The 17,897-nt window shown below is 38.3% G+C and overlaps 2 protein-coding genes across 9 annotated transcripts; one reads left to right on the top strand and one right to left on the bottom strand.

The window, feature by feature from the left end:
• Nucleotides 1-254: 254 nt before the first annotated feature.
• Nucleotides 255-12,286, top strand: LOC148867689 (calmodulin-binding transcription activator). 8 transcript variants are annotated; one of them, XM_088975546.1, is made up of 13 exons: nt 255-1,022; nt 1,512-1,637; nt 3,426-3,541; nt 5,505-5,593; nt 5,693-5,738; nt 6,106-6,226; nt 6,446-6,580; nt 6,659-6,717; nt 6,908-7,330; nt 7,969-8,666; nt 9,214-9,760; nt 11,494-11,811; nt 11,894-12,286. In XM_088975546.1, exons 1-13 carry the CDS (start codon nt 959-961, stop codon nt 11,939-11,941), a joined length of 2,790 nt encoding a protein of 929 aa, XP_088831672.1. In that variant the 5' UTR covers nt 255-958; the 3' UTR covers nt 11,942-12,286. The 8 variants fall into 8 exon arrangements, with proteins under 8 accessions (XP_088831672.1, XP_088831673.1, XP_088831674.1 ...); XM_088975547.1 differs by having other exon boundaries at nt 462-1,022; nt 6,911-7,330; XM_088975548.1 differs by having other exon boundaries at nt 462-1,022; nt 6,476-6,580.
• A 1,782-nt stretch (nt 12,287-14,068) lies between these two features.
• LOC148867690 (multidrug resistance protein ABC transporter family protein) lies at nt 14,069-15,009 on the bottom strand. The gene has a single exon (XM_088980808.1). It carries the CDS (start codon nt 14,866-14,868, stop codon nt 14,287-14,289), a length of 582 nt encoding a protein of 193 aa, XP_088836934.1. The 5' UTR covers nt 14,869-15,009; the 3' UTR covers nt 14,069-14,286.
• Nucleotides 15,010-17,897: the final 2,888 nt, after the last annotated feature.

Here is a 17,897-nt window from a genome sequence, read left to right on the forward strand (position 1 = left end):
CAAAACTGTAATGAATTCAAATCAACCCCCACAACGTCCTACAACACGTCTCCGTCGTGTATTAAAAGCATTTTTCGATGATGATATTCTCCATTCACAGCGGAAATATGCCGTGCGATGTTGTGAAAGGCAATCTTTGAGAGGCTGATCTGATCACAACTGTTACCCACAACGTCCTACAACACGTCTCCGTCGTGTATTAAAAGCATTTTTCGATGATGATATTCTCCATACACAGCGGAAATATGCCGTGCGATGTTGTGAAAGGCAATCTTTGAGAGGCTGATCTGATCACAACTGTAATCGGGTGAAAAAAAAATTCTATTATATCCAAAATAGTCGTTTCCCTAATATAGGTAGATAGCCCCTGAGAGTCTGGGACAAGTCGTTGGGTTAAACGACCATTTTACCCTTCCATTACTACCTAACCACATAACCCAAACATGTCTTCAGGTCAAAATGGTCAGAAAGATATTTTACCGAAACCATTTATTTCCCGGTAAACTCCTTATCCGACGTCCGATCTATATGTATTTTACGATTTTTCACTGATCCGAAGACCTCCAATTCTATAATCAATTGTGTAGTTCTTTGTCGTTCTCGCACTGAGGAAGGTTTTCCCGGTTGAATTCATCGTTATTCATTTCTAAGGAGAGAGAGACAGAGAGCTCTTTTCGTCATTCAGTCAGTGGTTGAATGTTTACACTTAATCTCTCAAGTCTTAATCGATACCTACCTTCAGTAGATCTCTATGTTGACGCTCTAAAGTGCTACCTCTGATGCCTCTTTGGAGTTCGATTGACTTCTGCTTTCATTCATTCCTCGGGTTCTTTGAAGAATTGAAGCTTCTTGAAATTGTTTCTGTAGAGTTGAAGTTAGGACGGAGTTAATTGTATGTCTGGGGCTGTTTTATCAACTTTCTGATAGTTGATAGTTCAGTATCTTGGTGGTCTTCGACATGGAAAGGAGTGTCCCCGGAAGACTTGCAGGTTCGGAAATTCATGGGTTTCGTACAATGGAAGGTAAAACGAAAAAGGCATTAGATTCCACTTGTTAGATTCTTTTTCTTTCTTTCTTTCTCTTCAAGAATTATTGTTTTAGCCTTTTATCTTTGATTAGTTTGGGAATTGAACTGTCTTGGTTATTTCTATGGAGTCTCTCTGTTTGGGATATGCAGTAATTTAGTTTGTTTTTGGGTTTTTTTCGTAGTATGAACTTTGTTGGCAGAGTTTAGTATTGGTTTTATGCTTTGTAGGTGTGAGAATAGTGTCTTTGGTTCATACTGTATCCTATTGATGCTCCTCCTCGATGGTTTCACTAATAAAGTATTTTTCATTGAATTCATGGTCCACAAGCGTGTCGGTTATGCTCCATACTTGATCAACTGGTTCTTTTTCAGTGCCAATTTACGACTTATTAGATTTCCCCAATTCCCTGTGATAAGCAGATATTTCTTGTATTTTCTCAATTTCAGTTGTTTAGTAATTCTTTGTTTTCCTTGTTATATCCAGATTTGGATGTCCCAAGTATGATGGAGGAAGCCAGGACGAGGTGGCTGCGCCCAAATGAAATTCATGCAATACTATGTAACCACACTTATTTCACCGTCAATGTCAAGCCAATCAATTTGCCCCAAAGTAATAATCTTTTTTAAGTGTTTTTCTTTATCCGGAAACCTATGTTTAATGTAAAGTACTTAAATATTGTTTTTGATTACATAATATGCAAGAGCTATGCTTATATGGGGAATGAGTAAACTTATCCACCCCCAATACCCTATTATTTTCCTTCTCCTTTATAATTTTTTCAACAGCCTGGATTTTCCATTTGCTTTCTTACCAAATTACTTGTCTCAAGCACTGACCATGTAGACAATGAGACCAATAACACACCCAAAAGGGATCCATGAAACATAAGCATCCCTACTTTACTTTACTTGCTTAATTATTTTTGCATTAGAAGTTATGCCTTAATTGTTTCTCACATGGTAAGGCACATGAGTGCAATGGTTGGTTTCGTAAGTAAAAGCTGTAGCGGTTTTTACAAAGATGGATAACTTTGTTCTCAATCCCTTGTAATTCCTTAGAATATGCAAGACATACAGTTGTTTCTGCCTTTTGAGTTACCATATGCAGCCCTATCTAGGAGTCTAGGATTGGTCCCAAGTTGTACAAGTTTAGATTTGGCTGAGCTTAGTGCCCAAGAAGAGTTTTTTACAAACTTTGATGTATGTGGAAACAGTTATGCCCTGTGAGGTTGTGATGAAGGACATGCTTGAAAAGCATCTCCTTAAAAATGAATCTGGATCTGTTGGAAACAGGTGCAATAGTTGCTATCTATGATACCCAGATACCTCTATACAAGGGTTCCGTGTCATGTTGGATGCTTCAATTTTTAGTGTAAATTTTGCATCTGATACTGTGTCCAACCATGTACTCGCCATATCAGGGTAACATAGGTTGGTACTACACCAAATGAAAAGTAAATTTGTGTATTAGCAACTATACATGTCTTGTTTCCAGCAGATACAGACCATTAAGACTATTCAAAAAATACTTTAGTGCCCGATCCTATACATATAAGCAAGAGGACAAGAATGCAAAGGCTTGCTTCTCTTTTTTTAGTATGGTAGAAATGGATTACAATGCAGACTATGGTTGTGATAAGGCATAGATGATGATAATGATGATATATAGTTGCTTCCACTTCATAAATCGACCTCAACAGAACAGAAAGCTCCTCTGTACTCTCTGCAAAGCGTGAGCACCTGGTTTACCAGATAAACATAAAAGAAGAAATATCAATCTTCTTGATAATTTCTTTAGCTGCCATCGGTATTCCTGCTCATAAAGGAAATATAATCTTCTTCTCATGTATCCTGGAAGTTTAAAAGTTATCATCGGAACTTTTTCCCAATCATTGTGGACATACAATTGCACTTGAAAACAATTCTTTGGTTGGAATTAATTTTTTGCTATAGCATAGATTTTTCTTTTCTCCATTTTTTGTTTAGTTAGGAATTTAGTTTTTTCTCAAAAAAAAGTCTTATTGGCCACACCTATCCTGTTTTTACTATTCTCTTTAGTTTCACCAGTTAAGGCATATTAGTCTGAAATGTCAATTCTCAATTTTCTTCCACATGCCATTAACAAGGAAATATAACAAAGTCAGTGCTGATGAGGAGAATTTGAAATGGACTGGTAAGGTGGTGTCATGTGAAGTTGCTCTTTCCTTTACCTGTTAGTTAAGCACTTCTATATATGTTAGTTTGAGATGGAAATGGTCTTGTAATTCTCACTCTGTGATGGACTGAAAATGTCATTTTGTGGTTCTTGCGAAATCTATTTAGCATAGCTTTTTGACAATACAAATTTGATAAGTGCTTTTAGTTGTCTGAACTTTTTTTTTTTGGCAATGCAACCTAGGTGGCACAATTATATTGTTTGACAGGAAAGTGTTGAGAAACTTTCGAAAAGATGGGCACAACTGGAAGAAGAAAAAGGATGGGAAGACTGTTAAAGAAGCGCATGAGCATTTAAAAGTGAGATGCTTCATTTCGCCAAATGTTTTGTTACTTCAAGGAATTCCACGCGCCTTGCTGAAGTTATAATTCTATTAGCTCAATGAACTAAAGCTACTACTAACTATGCACTTTTAGACAATCATTTCGGGAATATGATTCTGACAGTATTATATGTTGCTTATCTCTGTATTTATGTTGAGCATGTATTTTCCAGTCACCTAGCTGTCTAGCTCACAACCATACCTTTTAACTGGATGATTGTTGTACTTAATGTGCTAGACTTAGTATTGTAGAGTAACAGATATTACTTTTGCACCTATTTGTGGGTACATGATAGATTGGTCACAAGTGGTGCAGACCAGGAAGAAGAAAAAGCTGATCATCCATTTTTCCTAGGAGGCTCTTATGAGCTCCACCACCCTAGGCTATCTCTAGAAGGAACTTAATAGGATTAGTAGGTTAAAAGTTATTTGACTACACAATTTTGGTATTTGGAAGGCTATTTTAATATTTTTTATATATATGTCTGGACTAGACTTCCCATATTGTTGGGACAAGGCTTTGCTGAGTTTAGTTGAGTCTAGATTTGGAGAGTTTTTTGAATGTTATTAGTAGGTATTTATCAGTTTAAGATGAGTTTTAGGGTGTGAAGTTCTAGGAAGTATGTAATGGCTATATTGTGGGTCCAAAAAGTTTTGTTGGACCTTAAGTTGAAATATGCCACTTTGTAGGTCTATTTTGTAGTTATCTGACTGTTTTCATTAAATACCTTTGCAATTACGAACCCAAAAGATCTTGTAAATCGGGAAACCTATGGCCATTTTATTGGTAAGGTTTGAATGACAGGATTGAGTCTTAGTGAAAGTAGGAAAGTTTTTTGTTGTTCCAAGATCTTTTGAAAAGGCTAGTACAACCCTATTGTCTACGTTTATAAGAGGCCCAGAATTGTAATAAAATGAGATAGAGTGAATGAATGGAATAAGTATGAATTTGGTTTATTGTGAAGTGAATCCTATGCCTTCTCTCCTTTCTTTTCCTTTCTCAATCTTCTTCTGTTACTTCTTTATATTTCTCTGCTTCCATCTCTATTTTTTTTTATCAGTAAGTTTGTAGCTCTATTAAAAGAAAAATAAGGTGTACACATATACAGGAACCCTAACGAGATAAAATCAGTTATCTCCTTCCCTCATTCTTTTTATTTTACAACTGCACCCAAAACATCTTTTCTATCCCACCCCTTGTTTTGCTAGAGTTTCAGCCATACAATTGGCTTCCTTTTGTACCCATTGAAATTTTGCTTCCATGATCCTAGTTAGCCACTTTTACTCTCTTCATTTCATTCCTGTAAGTCCAGACTCTCTTTTCTCTGTTCTACAGCCACCCTATTACGAGTTGGGAATCCCCTTCAATAAGCAATTTGTTGATATTCATATCCCTCACTCTTTGTTCCCCCTGCATTACAGCCATTATCTCAGCCCTTAGTGAATCACCAGCTCCAATTTGGCCTGAGAATAATAATGTTATAATGTGACCTGTCTCATTCCTGAAGATTCCTCCCACTCTATTTTCATCTTCTATCTCTCTTCATAATCCACCATGTACACACCAATATGACTGTTCTACTCCCCATTATATCAACATGCTACAAATATTTTTCTTCAAATATAGAATAGCATGTTTCTGAAAGGGGAACAAATAACTAAATTTTCAGACTGAAGCTTATAATGAAAATTAGTCAAGGCAATAACCAAAACTGAAAAAAAGGGTCCACGTCATGCATTTAAGCAACTTTTGCAATCAGGAATGTCTGTATCTTTGTATCCAACAGCCATATGTTGATAGCATCCATCTTGTAAATGAGTCATCCTATAAAGATCATGTATCTCTTTGCTTCCATAACGTCCTTGAATTTCTAGTCCTGATAACAAGCCCTGTTTACCTAAAATGGCCTTTGGTGGATATTTCTGGTTGCATGTCACAGGTTGGTGATGAGGAAAGGATCCATGTGTATTATGCACATGGTGAGGATAATCCGAATTTTGTCCGCAGGTGTTACTGGTTACTTGATAAGTATGTAATGGTTATTATTTATTGCTTTTGTAAAATTCGATTTGTTTATTTACCATTTAGCATGTCATAAAACTTGATTCTATTTTCCTTCTTTGTCAGGAAACAAGAGCACATAGTCCTTGTACATTATCGTGAAACATTAGAGGTTGTTTTCTTATGCCTTATACTTACCTTATAATTAGTTGTTTAACGTAACATCTCATTGAGCAACCCAAGCTGAGCCTTTAAATTAACTTGACCCAGCCAAGCTCCTTTTGTTGTTCCTTGTAATAGTTTTAAGAACAAAGAAGCTTGCAGTCCTATTTATACATTTGCCCCTCCCTGACCCCAGAATGGGTCTATAGTTGGGAATGACAAAATTGTGGAATAGGATTCATGTAGCCAACTCATATGGTCTACTCTGGTATAGCTCACTCATAGTACAGCTCTGCCCTTTGACCTTTTTACTCTATGAATTCGAGTTGAGAGTTTAATGTAATGTTTTCTTTGCTTCTGGCTGGAGTATGTTTCAGGCACAAGGTTCTCCAGTCACACCTGTTAATTCAAATTCCAGTCCAGAAAATTCAGGCCCATTTGCTTCTAGAGTATTATCAGAAGAAAATGATTCTGGAGCTAATCATGGGTTTTATGCTGGTAACAATTATCTTCAGAGTTTTCTAGTTGCTTTTTTTATGCAATTTGGAAAGACACCCATTGTTTTCTTAAAAAATATGAATACTGTTTAACTTTATCATTATCACTTATGATAATGGTTCAACTTATGGCCTTACAGAATTCTTGATCCTAACAATGTTCTTTTTGTTCTCCTAAAAGCAAAATCTCATAATTGTACTAAAAAAATGAATTTATTAGGTTCTGGCTCACCACTTGTCAGTGAATCAGCAGAGCTTGATGATCATTTCTCTGTACTACACGAAATTAACACACTTGAGTGGGAAGATCTATTGGGGGCACAAGATGCCAGTAATCCTAGTCCACTTAAAAGTGGTAATTCTTAGGATCTATTTCTGATTAGGCCAGCAATTAATTTAGGAAACAATTAACTGTAGCTAACTTTATTGGCAGGTGAAGTTGCACACCTTGAGCAACAAAATTTATATGAACTAAGGGGCTCCTTGCATAGTGTAAGTAAAATTACTGGTGTCTCTAAAAAATGATTCCCAAGCCCTTCCCATGTTCCAAACTATTAGAAATTTAAGGAATTTATTGAATGAACTTAATTTTCTAAAATAATTGAATCCACTAATCTTTTTAATCTCTTTGCTTCTTTGGTAACTAGAGTTCCTACATTAATCAATCAGTTATTCATTGTAGCAGGGTAGCTTTCTCCCAACCAATAGTCTACCTACAACATTATCTTCTTTCAGGCATCCGACTGAACAGATGGCTAAGAGTGCTTCAATTGACATCAGACCACCAAACAGTGGTTACGTTCAGACTGCAGGAGTGATATCAAATAACCAATGGAAGGACTTCGAAAGAACAGATGAATCCTTGAATGCTTCTTTTGGAAACAGTTTGCAAACTCAAGATAGTTTTGGAAGATGGATGAACTGCATAATATCTGACTCCCCAGGATCAATAGATGATGTGCAACTTCAGTCCTCTATTTCAACCACTCATGAAACAACTCTATCTGAAATTACTGATCATCATCATCAATCCTCTACACAGGGTCAAGTTTTTAGTATAACTGATGTTTCACCTTCATGGGCATTCTCAACAGAAGAAACAAAGGTTCTTTTCTTCAACCAGACTTTATTAGTGGCACTTATTTACAGCTGCATGTATAGATTTTCATTTCCAACATTGATAATGGCCTTTAACTTCTTTCCCACTGTTCTGCCATTTACATAGTATCTTGTGCACATTAACTTGTTTGAAAACATTTCTTGTATTATATGACATAAACTGAAGAGACCTGAGTCTTGGGTCTTCAAAAGTTACTGCTATGGACACCTCATATCATGTTGGAGTTGTTTCATAGGCCTCCATTCTTTGCATATCATTAATTTTCTGTTATTTATTTGAATGTAGAGGGTTACACCAGAAGAAACAGTTTAAGGAGATAAAATTTAGAAAATCCATAAAATTGGTTCTCTTGAATAAAACCTGACTCCAGCTAAATCTCCTAGAAGAAATTTATATTGATAAACTAGGGGTTGCAGATGACGAAATAGTACATTTTTTAATGTTAATTTGCGTTTTTTATCCATGTAGTTCTGCATTTATTATAAATGTGTTAGTTCTGATGTGGGATGATAGAACCATATTTAAGAACTTGGTTAGCGGTTTACTTTTCAATCTCAACATAAGTTGGACTAGGATTAAAATGTTCATTGTGAGAAGTTAATATTAGCTAATGGTTTTTGCAGGTCATCATGGTTGGGTTTTTCCATGCAGAGTATTCACATATTGCAGAGTCCAATTTACTTTGTGTTATTGGTGATGTATGTGTTCCTGTAGAAATGATTCAAGTTGGAGTATTTCGCTGCATGGCATCACCAAATAACACTGGATTTGTGGATCTCTATTTGAGTCTCGATGGTCGTACACCAATTAGCCAAGTTCTGACTTTTGAGTATCGCTCCCCTTTAATAGATAACCAGGGAGCTTCACAAGAAGACAAGTGTAAGTGGGAAGAGTTTCAAATTCAGTTGCGACTTGCTCGATTATTGTTTTCTACAAACAACAGCCTTAACATTCTGTCTAGTAAGGTATTACCAAATGCCCTGAAGGAAGCAAAGAAATTTGCACTCATGACCTCAGCTATTGAAAAAGATTGGGCATATTTAATTAAGTCAATTGGGAACAGTGGGGTCCCATTTCTGCAAGCCAAAGACATTTTGTTTGAGCTCACTTTGAAGAACAAGTTACAGGAGTGGCTTTTGGAAAGAGTAGCTGAAGGGAGTAAAACCACTATTCGTGATACTCGAGGTCAAGGTGTGATTCACCTGTGTGCTATCCTAGGTTATACATGGGCTGTTTACCCATATTCACGTTCAGGTCTCTCTTTAGATTTTCGAGATGCATATGGATGGACAGCACTTCATTGGGCTGCATTCTATGGAAGGTACTATTATTTTCTTTCTGCGGCATTAAATTTTACAGTATATGTTATCTGCAGATTAGGTTATCACATAATTAATTGTGCTTGTATATTTTGAATTAAAATTGGTTTAGATTTTCCTCTATTTGAAATGAGATCCCAAGTAGATCCTAAATATTTACTCTGTTTTGTATTTTCTTATGGACTATTTTCTGTTTTCAAATAATATAGAGGTATCCTAGTCCTACTCATATTAGTAGAAAAGCAACCTGCATGGCCTCCCTTGTTGGATATCATGTTTGATGAATTGAGGGTATTTTACTGATTTGATAGTGAGATGTCTTGGAAAAGCATCTTTCACAACTTACCAGGTTCCTTCTTGAAACAAGCACAATGGAGAGCAGGTTTAGAACTAGCCAAGCATTTCTCAACAGTAAAAAATTCTGGGCTTCACTATTTCATGACTTCATGTGACTTTAATCAAACTTGTGTTTCTCAAGTCATGGAATCTGTGGTCCAATCTCAAAGGGGTTTTCTTTAAATCTATATTCTTGGAAATTTCCATATGCAGGGAGAAAATGGTTGCAGTCCTTTTATCTGCGGGTACTAAGCCAAACTTGGTCACAGATCCTACCCCAGAATTCCCTGGTGGACGCACTGCTGCTGATCTTGCATCTAAGAATGGTTATGAGGGATTATCTGCTTATCTTGCAGAAAAGGCTTTAATATTCCAATTTTATGAGATGAAAATATCTGGAAATGCAAGTGGCTCCTTGGGAACTAACACAACCACTTTCACAAGCCCTGAAGCATTAAATGAGGATGAACTGTGCCTGAAGGATACATTGGCTGCATATCGGACAGCTGCTGATGCAGCAGCCCATATACAGGCTGCATTCAGACAACACTCACTAAAGCTAAAGGAGAAAGCAGTTCAGCTTGCCAATCCAGAGATGGAAGCATGCAATATAATTGCAGCCATGAAGATTCAGCATGCCTTCCGTAACTATGAGACACGAAAGAAGATGGCAGCTGCAGCACGAATCCAATACAGATTCCGTACTTGGAAGATCCGAAAAGATTTTCTTAATATGCGTCGACAAGCTATCAAAATTCAAGTAAGGTCCTTCACATATTGGTTTATTAACATTCTATTTTTTAGACATTGAATCATGGGGTTGTTGGGGCTCTCTACGAATCACACCAGCAATTGTTCAGATTTGTGATAATTCTCAATCCAAAGAATGTGTGTTGTCACAATTAGATGTTTTAATGCCAATTTCATCCAGAGTTTAATCCAAATCAGCCCCATTCAAATGGTTCTTCAAGCCAGTTGTCTATAGCCCTGTCATATGCATGTCTTAACTCAATTCCTACTGGCTGGATTAGCCTCCAAAAAAATCTTCTTCTTTGGTGCCTGGTGTTAAGTTTCAGAATAATTCACAAAATTTAACTTTACAAAACAAAACCTGCTAAACTTTAGCTGAATGTATTTCAGTCAGAAATTCAGGATTTCATCCACTTATTTTGCCTGGGATTTCATACTTAATACTAGAATCAATGAAAAGAGTAATATAAATTGAGTTTTGTTAGCTTAACCACTATGGTGAAACTCCAATTTTAGCACCCACTTAAAATATGACATGTCAATGAAAGGAAAAGGGTGCCCTGATAAAATATGATAAAAGAAGAAAACACAGACAAAGAAAGGGAAGGTAAAGAACGAACAAAAAAACTGAGGGACCTTCAAGTTTCAGATATCACATTTATGCTTCAGACTTTTCATGAAAAATTCCTCTCAACTTTAGAATTCAATCTACAACGTATCTTTTCCTAAGATATCTCCACCCTTACCACACTTTTCTATCCAATCTTTCGAAGAAACCTCAGGGTATCTCTGCTTTTATTCTAGGAAAAATTCAGGCAGTCATGAAGATTTATGAGAAAAAAGATGGAATTAAGCATCTGCTTTCCCATCAAAATATCCTCATTCAGGGCCCATAACTCTCTCTCTCTCTCTCTCTCTCTCTCTCTCACACACACACACACACATGCATGCATGCATGCATACAAATTAAAAGATTTTTTTTGTTTTAAATTAAAAAAAAAAAGATAAAACATATATGCATTTTCCACATGTTGGACCTCTAATATCTAAAATCATACTGCTATGGTTAAGCTAGCATTTTCAATATGAATGTTAGAAAGTATTTTAGATTAATGTAAAAATTAATAAGTAGACCTTTTTCAGAATACCAAAGTTTTCATTGTGAATTTAAGGGGTCCAAAATGGAAAAAAGAATTCAGGAACTTAAAATCATGCGTGAACATGGTTTGGATCTTGGATCATTGTACCACACTGTATCTCTGTTATGTGTTCCCATTAGAAAATAAAATAAAAGAGGTCATTACCTGATTTTGGCCCCAGAATTGGGGTTTTGGGAGGGATAGGCTGGGTATGGTCCTAACCTTTGGCATTTTTTGCACAAAGTGGTTGCTATCAAACTCAAACCCGCTTTCTCATGCTTGCCAGCCCAAGATTTTACCATGAAACCAAGTAATGGCCCCTATGTTTCTAAATACAAAATCCATATTAAAAAAAGGCCTTTTTACAGTCCACTCCACCTCAGAATTCATAAATTAATTCCCAAATGTATTTATCCCCACCTCCCTGTAAACAGCACCCTCCTGGTGAATCTTTCCCCCTGCTTGACGCTGACCCAAACTGTACGATCGCATTATGAATTTTGAGGTGGATTGAACTCAAATTACTCCCCCCCCCCCACCACCCCCCACCAAAAAAAAAAAACTAAAAAAAAATCTTGCTGACTATTTATGTTTCCCAACTTAGGCTGTTTTTCGAGGCTACCAAGTACGAAGACAGTACTGCAAAATTCTTTGGTCAGTTGGAGTACTCGAGAAGGCGATTTTACGCTGGCGTCTTAAGAGAAAAGGCTTTCGTGGTCTTTCTGTCGAACTCGAACCAACTCAAGAAATGCCAGTAGATCAAAAGCAAGAAAGTGATGTGGAGGAGGACTTCTTCCGGGTTAGTAGGAAGCAAGCTGAAGAACGTGTTGAGAGATCTGTTGTACGGGTCCAGGCCATGTTCCGATCAAAGCAAGCACAACAAGAGTACCGGAGGATGAAATTGGCCTATGATCAGGCAGCGGTAAGTAATTTTTGGTGAGAGCCCTAGGACTGCAATATGGATATATGGGTTAGATGACTAAATAAAACCTTAAATTACGCAGTTGGAATATGAAGGTCTTCTTGATCCTGAAGTCAGAAATCAAAAGTGAAGAAGCACTAGTTGCTCCTGGGTGATTCTGAAAACTCCAGCAGCGCAGCCGGAAAAAAACACCGGTCCATTGCGGGTTTGTGTTTTTCAATCATATACACATCATCTCATCGAAGTAGATGTATAGTTTGATCATTTCCGACCGATCTTTGTATGTTGAGTAGGCCATGGAGCTGTGTTCTTTGTATGTTGTGTAGGCCATGGAGCTAAAACGATTTTTTGTCAATGTAAATCCATATAAGAAACTAGTGATAGTCTATGATTCAGCATGTCCAACCAAAGTGTAATGTTGACAGACACTGTTTTAATGATCCGCAAAAAAATAGAAAGTAACTTAATTTGTAAATTCCCTGCCTATTTTACTGAGTTTCTTGTCTACCTCCGCTGTTTGTATCAACGATCCCTGAATGTTGAAGTCATGAGTGTCAGGGGAAACAAGAATTTGAAGTTTCCCCCAACGCCTCATGTGCATAAGTCAAAGCATTTCTATTTTTAATATTAACCAAACAGTGATTTAATGCAATAAACACCAATGCTTCATATGCATAAGTCAAAGCATTTCTATTTTTAGTATTAAAACCAAATGCACAATAAACACGAACGCCTATGTAACGTTTATGTAATGGTGTTTTCTAATAAAGGACGATGAAATCAAACATAGTCTACAGTATAATGGGTTTCTTTTTACAAATGTTCAGACGGAAATTTGTTATAATAAATTTGCCTTGGGATTTCGCTTCATGGTCATGGGTAGAGCCTTGGAAAAACTTTGGCAACTTCTTAGACATTACATTAGGGGTTTGAGGATTGACTGATCTACGACAGCTTTATCCCTGGTGTTTCGCAGAGTGCTCCCTATACCGATCTCATAGCATGTCTTGGCCATACATTGAGAACATATCCCATACTTATATTTATTATTTATGGGGAGATGTTACCAATACAAAGGTGGAGTGCGGTTGTGAGGTCCAACACTCTTTGTGGGATCAAATCTATAAAATTGTAGGCTTTTTGTGGTAACTAGTAGGGTTGTTCATGGGTCGGGTTGGGTCGGTTTATTGAGGTTTTTTCAATCGACCCGACCTAGTCGGGTTACCTAAACTTGAAACTAAAACCGATCCAGTGTTAAGCAAAACCGACCTGGTCGGTTTGAGTCGGGTTGGGTCGATTTTGGTCGATTTCGGCTCTAAGTTCAACCATGCCCCCCATGTGCCTGTGTGGTGTAAGTTTGGGTTGTCAGTTTGAGAATTTATTCTCACTAGAAGTGAATATGGCAAAAAGAAGACAAATTGATAAGCATCTAAGATTAGAGATTAGTTTCACCACGAAAATTGAAATCATGAACTTCAAACATTATATCAACTTGTATGCACTGCACAAAGGATTATGAGCAACTAAACAAAGTATACAATAACATGCTTCTTTAGCTAAGTCGGTTCGGTTCGGGTCGGTTTCGATTTTCACACAAAAAAATTGAAACCGACTCGAACCATCGGTTTATGATGTTTTACAACCCGAAATCGACCGGTGCTGAAGATAACCTGGCCGACTCGGGTTGGGTCAATTCGGGTTGGTCGGTTTGGTCGGGTTGGGCCTTCTTATGAACAGCCCTAGTAACTGGTAAGGTCTCTTGGGTTGGATTGAGAATTTGTTAATATTTGAATGCATTTTGTGATAACTGATAAGGTCATCTATAAAACTGTAGGCTTTTTGTGGCAATTAGTAAAGTCTCTTGCGCTAGATTGAGAATTTATTAATATTTGAATCAACGTTTTAAAAAGGCCTAAAAATGGAACCGTTCTAGTCACTGGTTTCCGGGTTGATAATCCGATTATTTGGTTCGAATGGATGGTCCGTTTTGACAAATAAATAAAAATAATAATAAAATAATTAAAAATAAAAAAATGGTCAAAAACCATTGAACCGATCGATAGATCGACCGCCTGAATCAAAGAGTTGTTAACTTTTTCAACGGTTTTTGATCAAAGGGTAAAACAGAATTGATTGCCTACACGTCCGACTGTACGAATCAACGGCGGTTTGAAAACCTTGATTTGAATGGACCTAACCCGCGAGCTGCAGCCCTAAAGGTCAGTAGACATCATCCCCACCCCTGATGTGTTGAAAAAAAAAAAAAAACCAACAAAACGACTCTTGTTTTACTTTTATCATTATTTGTACAAGCATTGCTTCTATAAGACTATAACCATTCTTTACATGCATATAAACACACCTGGAAGCCTGAACATGATCACACATCAGTCCTAAGTCCTACTCCTATTCAAGGCAGATTTTGGAAGCCTCCAGGCTCCAACATATGTATTCCACCTTCCATGGGTGTCTAAATTAAAACAACCAATGAGGAAACTTTCTCTCACCACCCTTCTCCTCAATGGTATCTAAGGTGGGCTTCCACCCTTTCCCGGATGCTTGCTTGCTCAAACACAAGAACTCTGACCTTATATCGACCATCTCTGCCAGAAACTCTAACTCTGGTTTCTCCACCAAAGTCTCTTTATTTTTCTTATGCAAGAGCAGTTCTGCCTCTTCTCCTGTCCCGATGCCTGCTGGACATATCCTGGCGAACAGAGGAAGAAACCTTGACGATAAAAGAGATCCTGAACTCAGAACCGACTTGGCCCTCGTAACAATCCTGCGGGCTTCATCAGACGACAATGCTGCTGCCACCTTCCCCCTCTTCATTGGAAGCATTAAGTAGACCTTTTCCATCTCTAGCATGGTATCAGCAGGCAACGGAGCAGGTTTGTTTCCGGCAGCGAGTGAATGGAATTCAACCACAATCTGTTGGGGATGCTCTAACATGAGCTCCGCAACAGCTAAGGGCTGGTCAAATTCATGGACTGAACCGTCCGGAAGTATGACTTTGCCGGTTCTCTTTGCTGACTGATGGGAGATGTAGTTCCCCATGACCGTGAGAGAGGAAGAGAGATGGCTGAAGAATTTATAGAGCAAACCAGCAAGAGAGATCGATCTAGAGAGAGAGAGAGGTGCACCGCTTATTGGAATTGAATAAAGGCGTGATATTGTTTGTGTTTTATTAATGCGGGAGGTGTAAACGATTGTGGGAGGTGTTTGTTTAACCGCTCCAACTTGTGATAAAAAGGAGGGAGTGGTGGACTTGGTAACTCCAGACACAGAGTAAAGATGGAGTCGGTGGAGTTTTTAAGGAAGAAGGTGCTCCTCCATTTCTTTCTTTCTTGAGTCCGTCTCATAAGTTAATACCTGCTCCTCTAAAAGGTACTAATGTAATCTAACACAGAGGATCTCATTAAGCTTTTTCTTTGTTTTTTCAACCTCCCTGATAGCTTGTTATTAACGTGTATGTTTATTGAGAACTAGTTCAATAATCAAAATCAATCTGATGATGACTGTGGTTCTTGTCATAAGTTATAACCTTGTGAGAGCCCCGAGTCGGCACCAACACACCAACCAGAAGTACAAGTCAAGAAGCCGGTGAGCTAAAAAGTGAAAAAGGCTAAAAGCATGTTTCTGGTGTCGTCTCATCTCATCCGATCCAGCATTTTACTCTCTGAGTTACCACGGTCGAGTTCAAGTAACATTGAAATTTGGTAATTACTCACGATTCACGAACCATAAAGCTACCTGTCCTACAGACATAGGGATCAAAATTTGCCTTCTATTTTTTTTTTCTTTGGTAAGCCGAGAGGTGGTCCCACAGAATACAATTAATAGAAACACTCCCGCCAGACATTGTATTACGCGCCAGCCAATCAAAAATTGCCTTGGTGACACTTCAAGCCTCAACAAACTAGGAGAACAATTTGATGCATTCGTTAGTAGAGGTGTAAATCGGGTGCCGGCCAAAGCCCGGTATGACGGTCCATGGGCTGTGGCAAGTTAAATATGATCATGTGCGCCGTGTTGGGTATGGGGCTTTAAGTCCACGGATTGATATTTATTATATTATATAAATATATATAAGTAAAATAAATATTTTTTTAATTTTATTATACTAATTTATTTAATTATTGTATATATAAGTAATTGTATACAAAATTCATATAAAATTAAAATTTTAAGTTTTTTGTCATTTTTTTTAAATAAATAGCTTTGGCCTGATTAGCCCGATCTGGTCCAAGGCTCGACCCACAGGCCAGCCCAGCCCAAGGCACAACATGACATGGCACAGGCCCACACGGGCCTGGGCCATGGGCCGTGTCAGGCCGGCCCCCAAATTGTTCACCGGAGAGGGCAGCACGGTCCATAACGGCCAGCGGGCTAGCACGACACAACATGCACTTTGCGCGGGCCGCTCGCGAGTTGTGTACCTCTATTCGTTAGATGTATTCTATCTATCCTATGAGGATCAATTTTAGGTAGGGTTGTCAATGGGTCAAATCCGACCCAACGTACCTGAACTACTGATTGTGTTGGTTCTGGTTTTCGGAATTGGAACATATATATATATATGTGTGTGTGTGTGTGTGTGTGTGTGTGTGTGTGTGTGTGTGTGTGTGTTTGTGTGTGTGTGTGTGTGTGTTTGTGTGTGTATGTGTAATGTATAATATATTAAATAAATAAATTATATATAGTATACATATAATATAAATTATGATATATATAGAATATTTAATATATATTAAACATAAAATATTTATTTTTATTTATTATAATCGGGTCTATCAACTCAGACCAAATTGTCATGAGAACCGATTGATTTGTTTCGGGTCTAAAAATTACAAACCCTATCGGGTCCTGTTCCAAGTCTAGCTCCTCAACATTTCATGTTGGGTCAGTTCAGTTCCGGTTTCAACTAGTTCTGACCGAGACCCAACCCATTGATAGCCTTATTTTAGGGCCAGTTTTGCCTTTATCTGTTCTAAGGTTGATTCTAGGGTCTATTCATGAAATCTATTGTTTGTTTGATGAAGTGTGAATGTAATTTATACAATAGCAATTGGTGGCACATATTAATATTTAGATTTGATATTTGAATTATATTTGTTATTTATGTAGGTATGCGTGTTATTTGAACATTCTAATTGGATTAAGATCAATAGAATGGCCCAAATCGTATTAGAAACTAGAAAAAACTGTAATAGAATGGTTTGTGATGATGCACGATCCGGTCGGTCTTAGCTGCTGGTAACCTTGCCTCTGACGGAGTTGAAGATGCCTGAAACAAGGAAGAAATTGGAGATCTCTGGGGAAGAACCTGGTGGGAATACTCCGAAGCTCAATTTAATACTCTTGAGAAGGCAAGGGAAAATAAGAGATTTCAAGACTAGAAAGCACAAATATCACATACCCCTTTCTCTGGGGGAGAAGATCTTTTATAACCACCTGGTGCACTCACTCCCAAGTTTCTGCTGAGTCAGGTATAACCGCCTTTGTGGGGGGGCAGACATAACTGCCACTGTCCTCTCTGTCAGGGCCATTCTGCCACAACTGAGATGGCGGTAGCAGGTGGCCATTATGGTGTGATTGCCATCTGTCAGATCCAGACCAGTCAAGCGTGTTGCCTCAGAGTACGGACCTGTCAGGTACGGTTTCACAGTTGCACGACCTGGAGCCGAGGTGCCGGAGTGGTGCGCGAAGTGAAGTCTTGAGTTCGAATGGGAGTATGTCCTATTGTCCCGAGGTGCCGGCATATGGTCTGGACTGACCCGAGGTGGGCTAGTCCGGGCTTGGCCCCTTGTGGGCCTCTGTTAACCTTAGGATTCTTAGGGAGAGCTCGGGTTTCAACTCCTAGGAAGTGTAGGTTCCTTTTTGGGGAGCTCGGGCCTCTTCTTGGGGAGCTAGAGAGCTCGGGCCTCTTATTGGAGAGCTCAGGAAGCTCAAGCCTCTTCTTGGGATATGGCTGTGCTATGTCGCCGTGCCAAGCTGGCGTCCTTGCCAGGTCACCCTGTTTTCTTCCACGTGTCGCACAGCCAAGGGGTTGGGCCGAATCTACCTCCATCAATTGCCCCTCACTC

The sequence above is a fragment of the Nelumbo lutea genome, chromosome 3 (assembly GCF_056320005.1).
Source record: "Nelumbo lutea isolate HS-2025 chromosome 3, American lotus-T2T, whole genome shotgun sequence".
Taxonomy (NCBI): domain Eukaryota; kingdom Viridiplantae; phylum Streptophyta; class Magnoliopsida; order Proteales; family Nelumbonaceae; genus Nelumbo; species Nelumbo lutea.

Coding starts and splice junctions, on each gene's coding strand:
- LOC148867689 (XM_088975546.1), top strand. CDS start 959: ATGGAAAGGAGTGTCCCCGGAAGACTTGCAGGTTCGGAAATTCATGGG. Junction 5,594..5,692: donor TGTTACTGGTTACTTGATAA/GTATGTAATGGT, acceptor CTTCTTTGTCAG/GAAACAAGAGCACATAGTCC. Junction 7,331..7,968: donor TCTCAACAGAAGAAACAAAG/GTTCTTTTCTTC, acceptor TGGTTTTTGCAG/GTCATCATGGTTGGGTTTTT.
- LOC148867690 (XM_088980808.1), bottom strand. CDS start 14,868: ATGGGGAACTACATCTCCCATCAGTCAGCAAAGAGAACCGGCAAAGTC.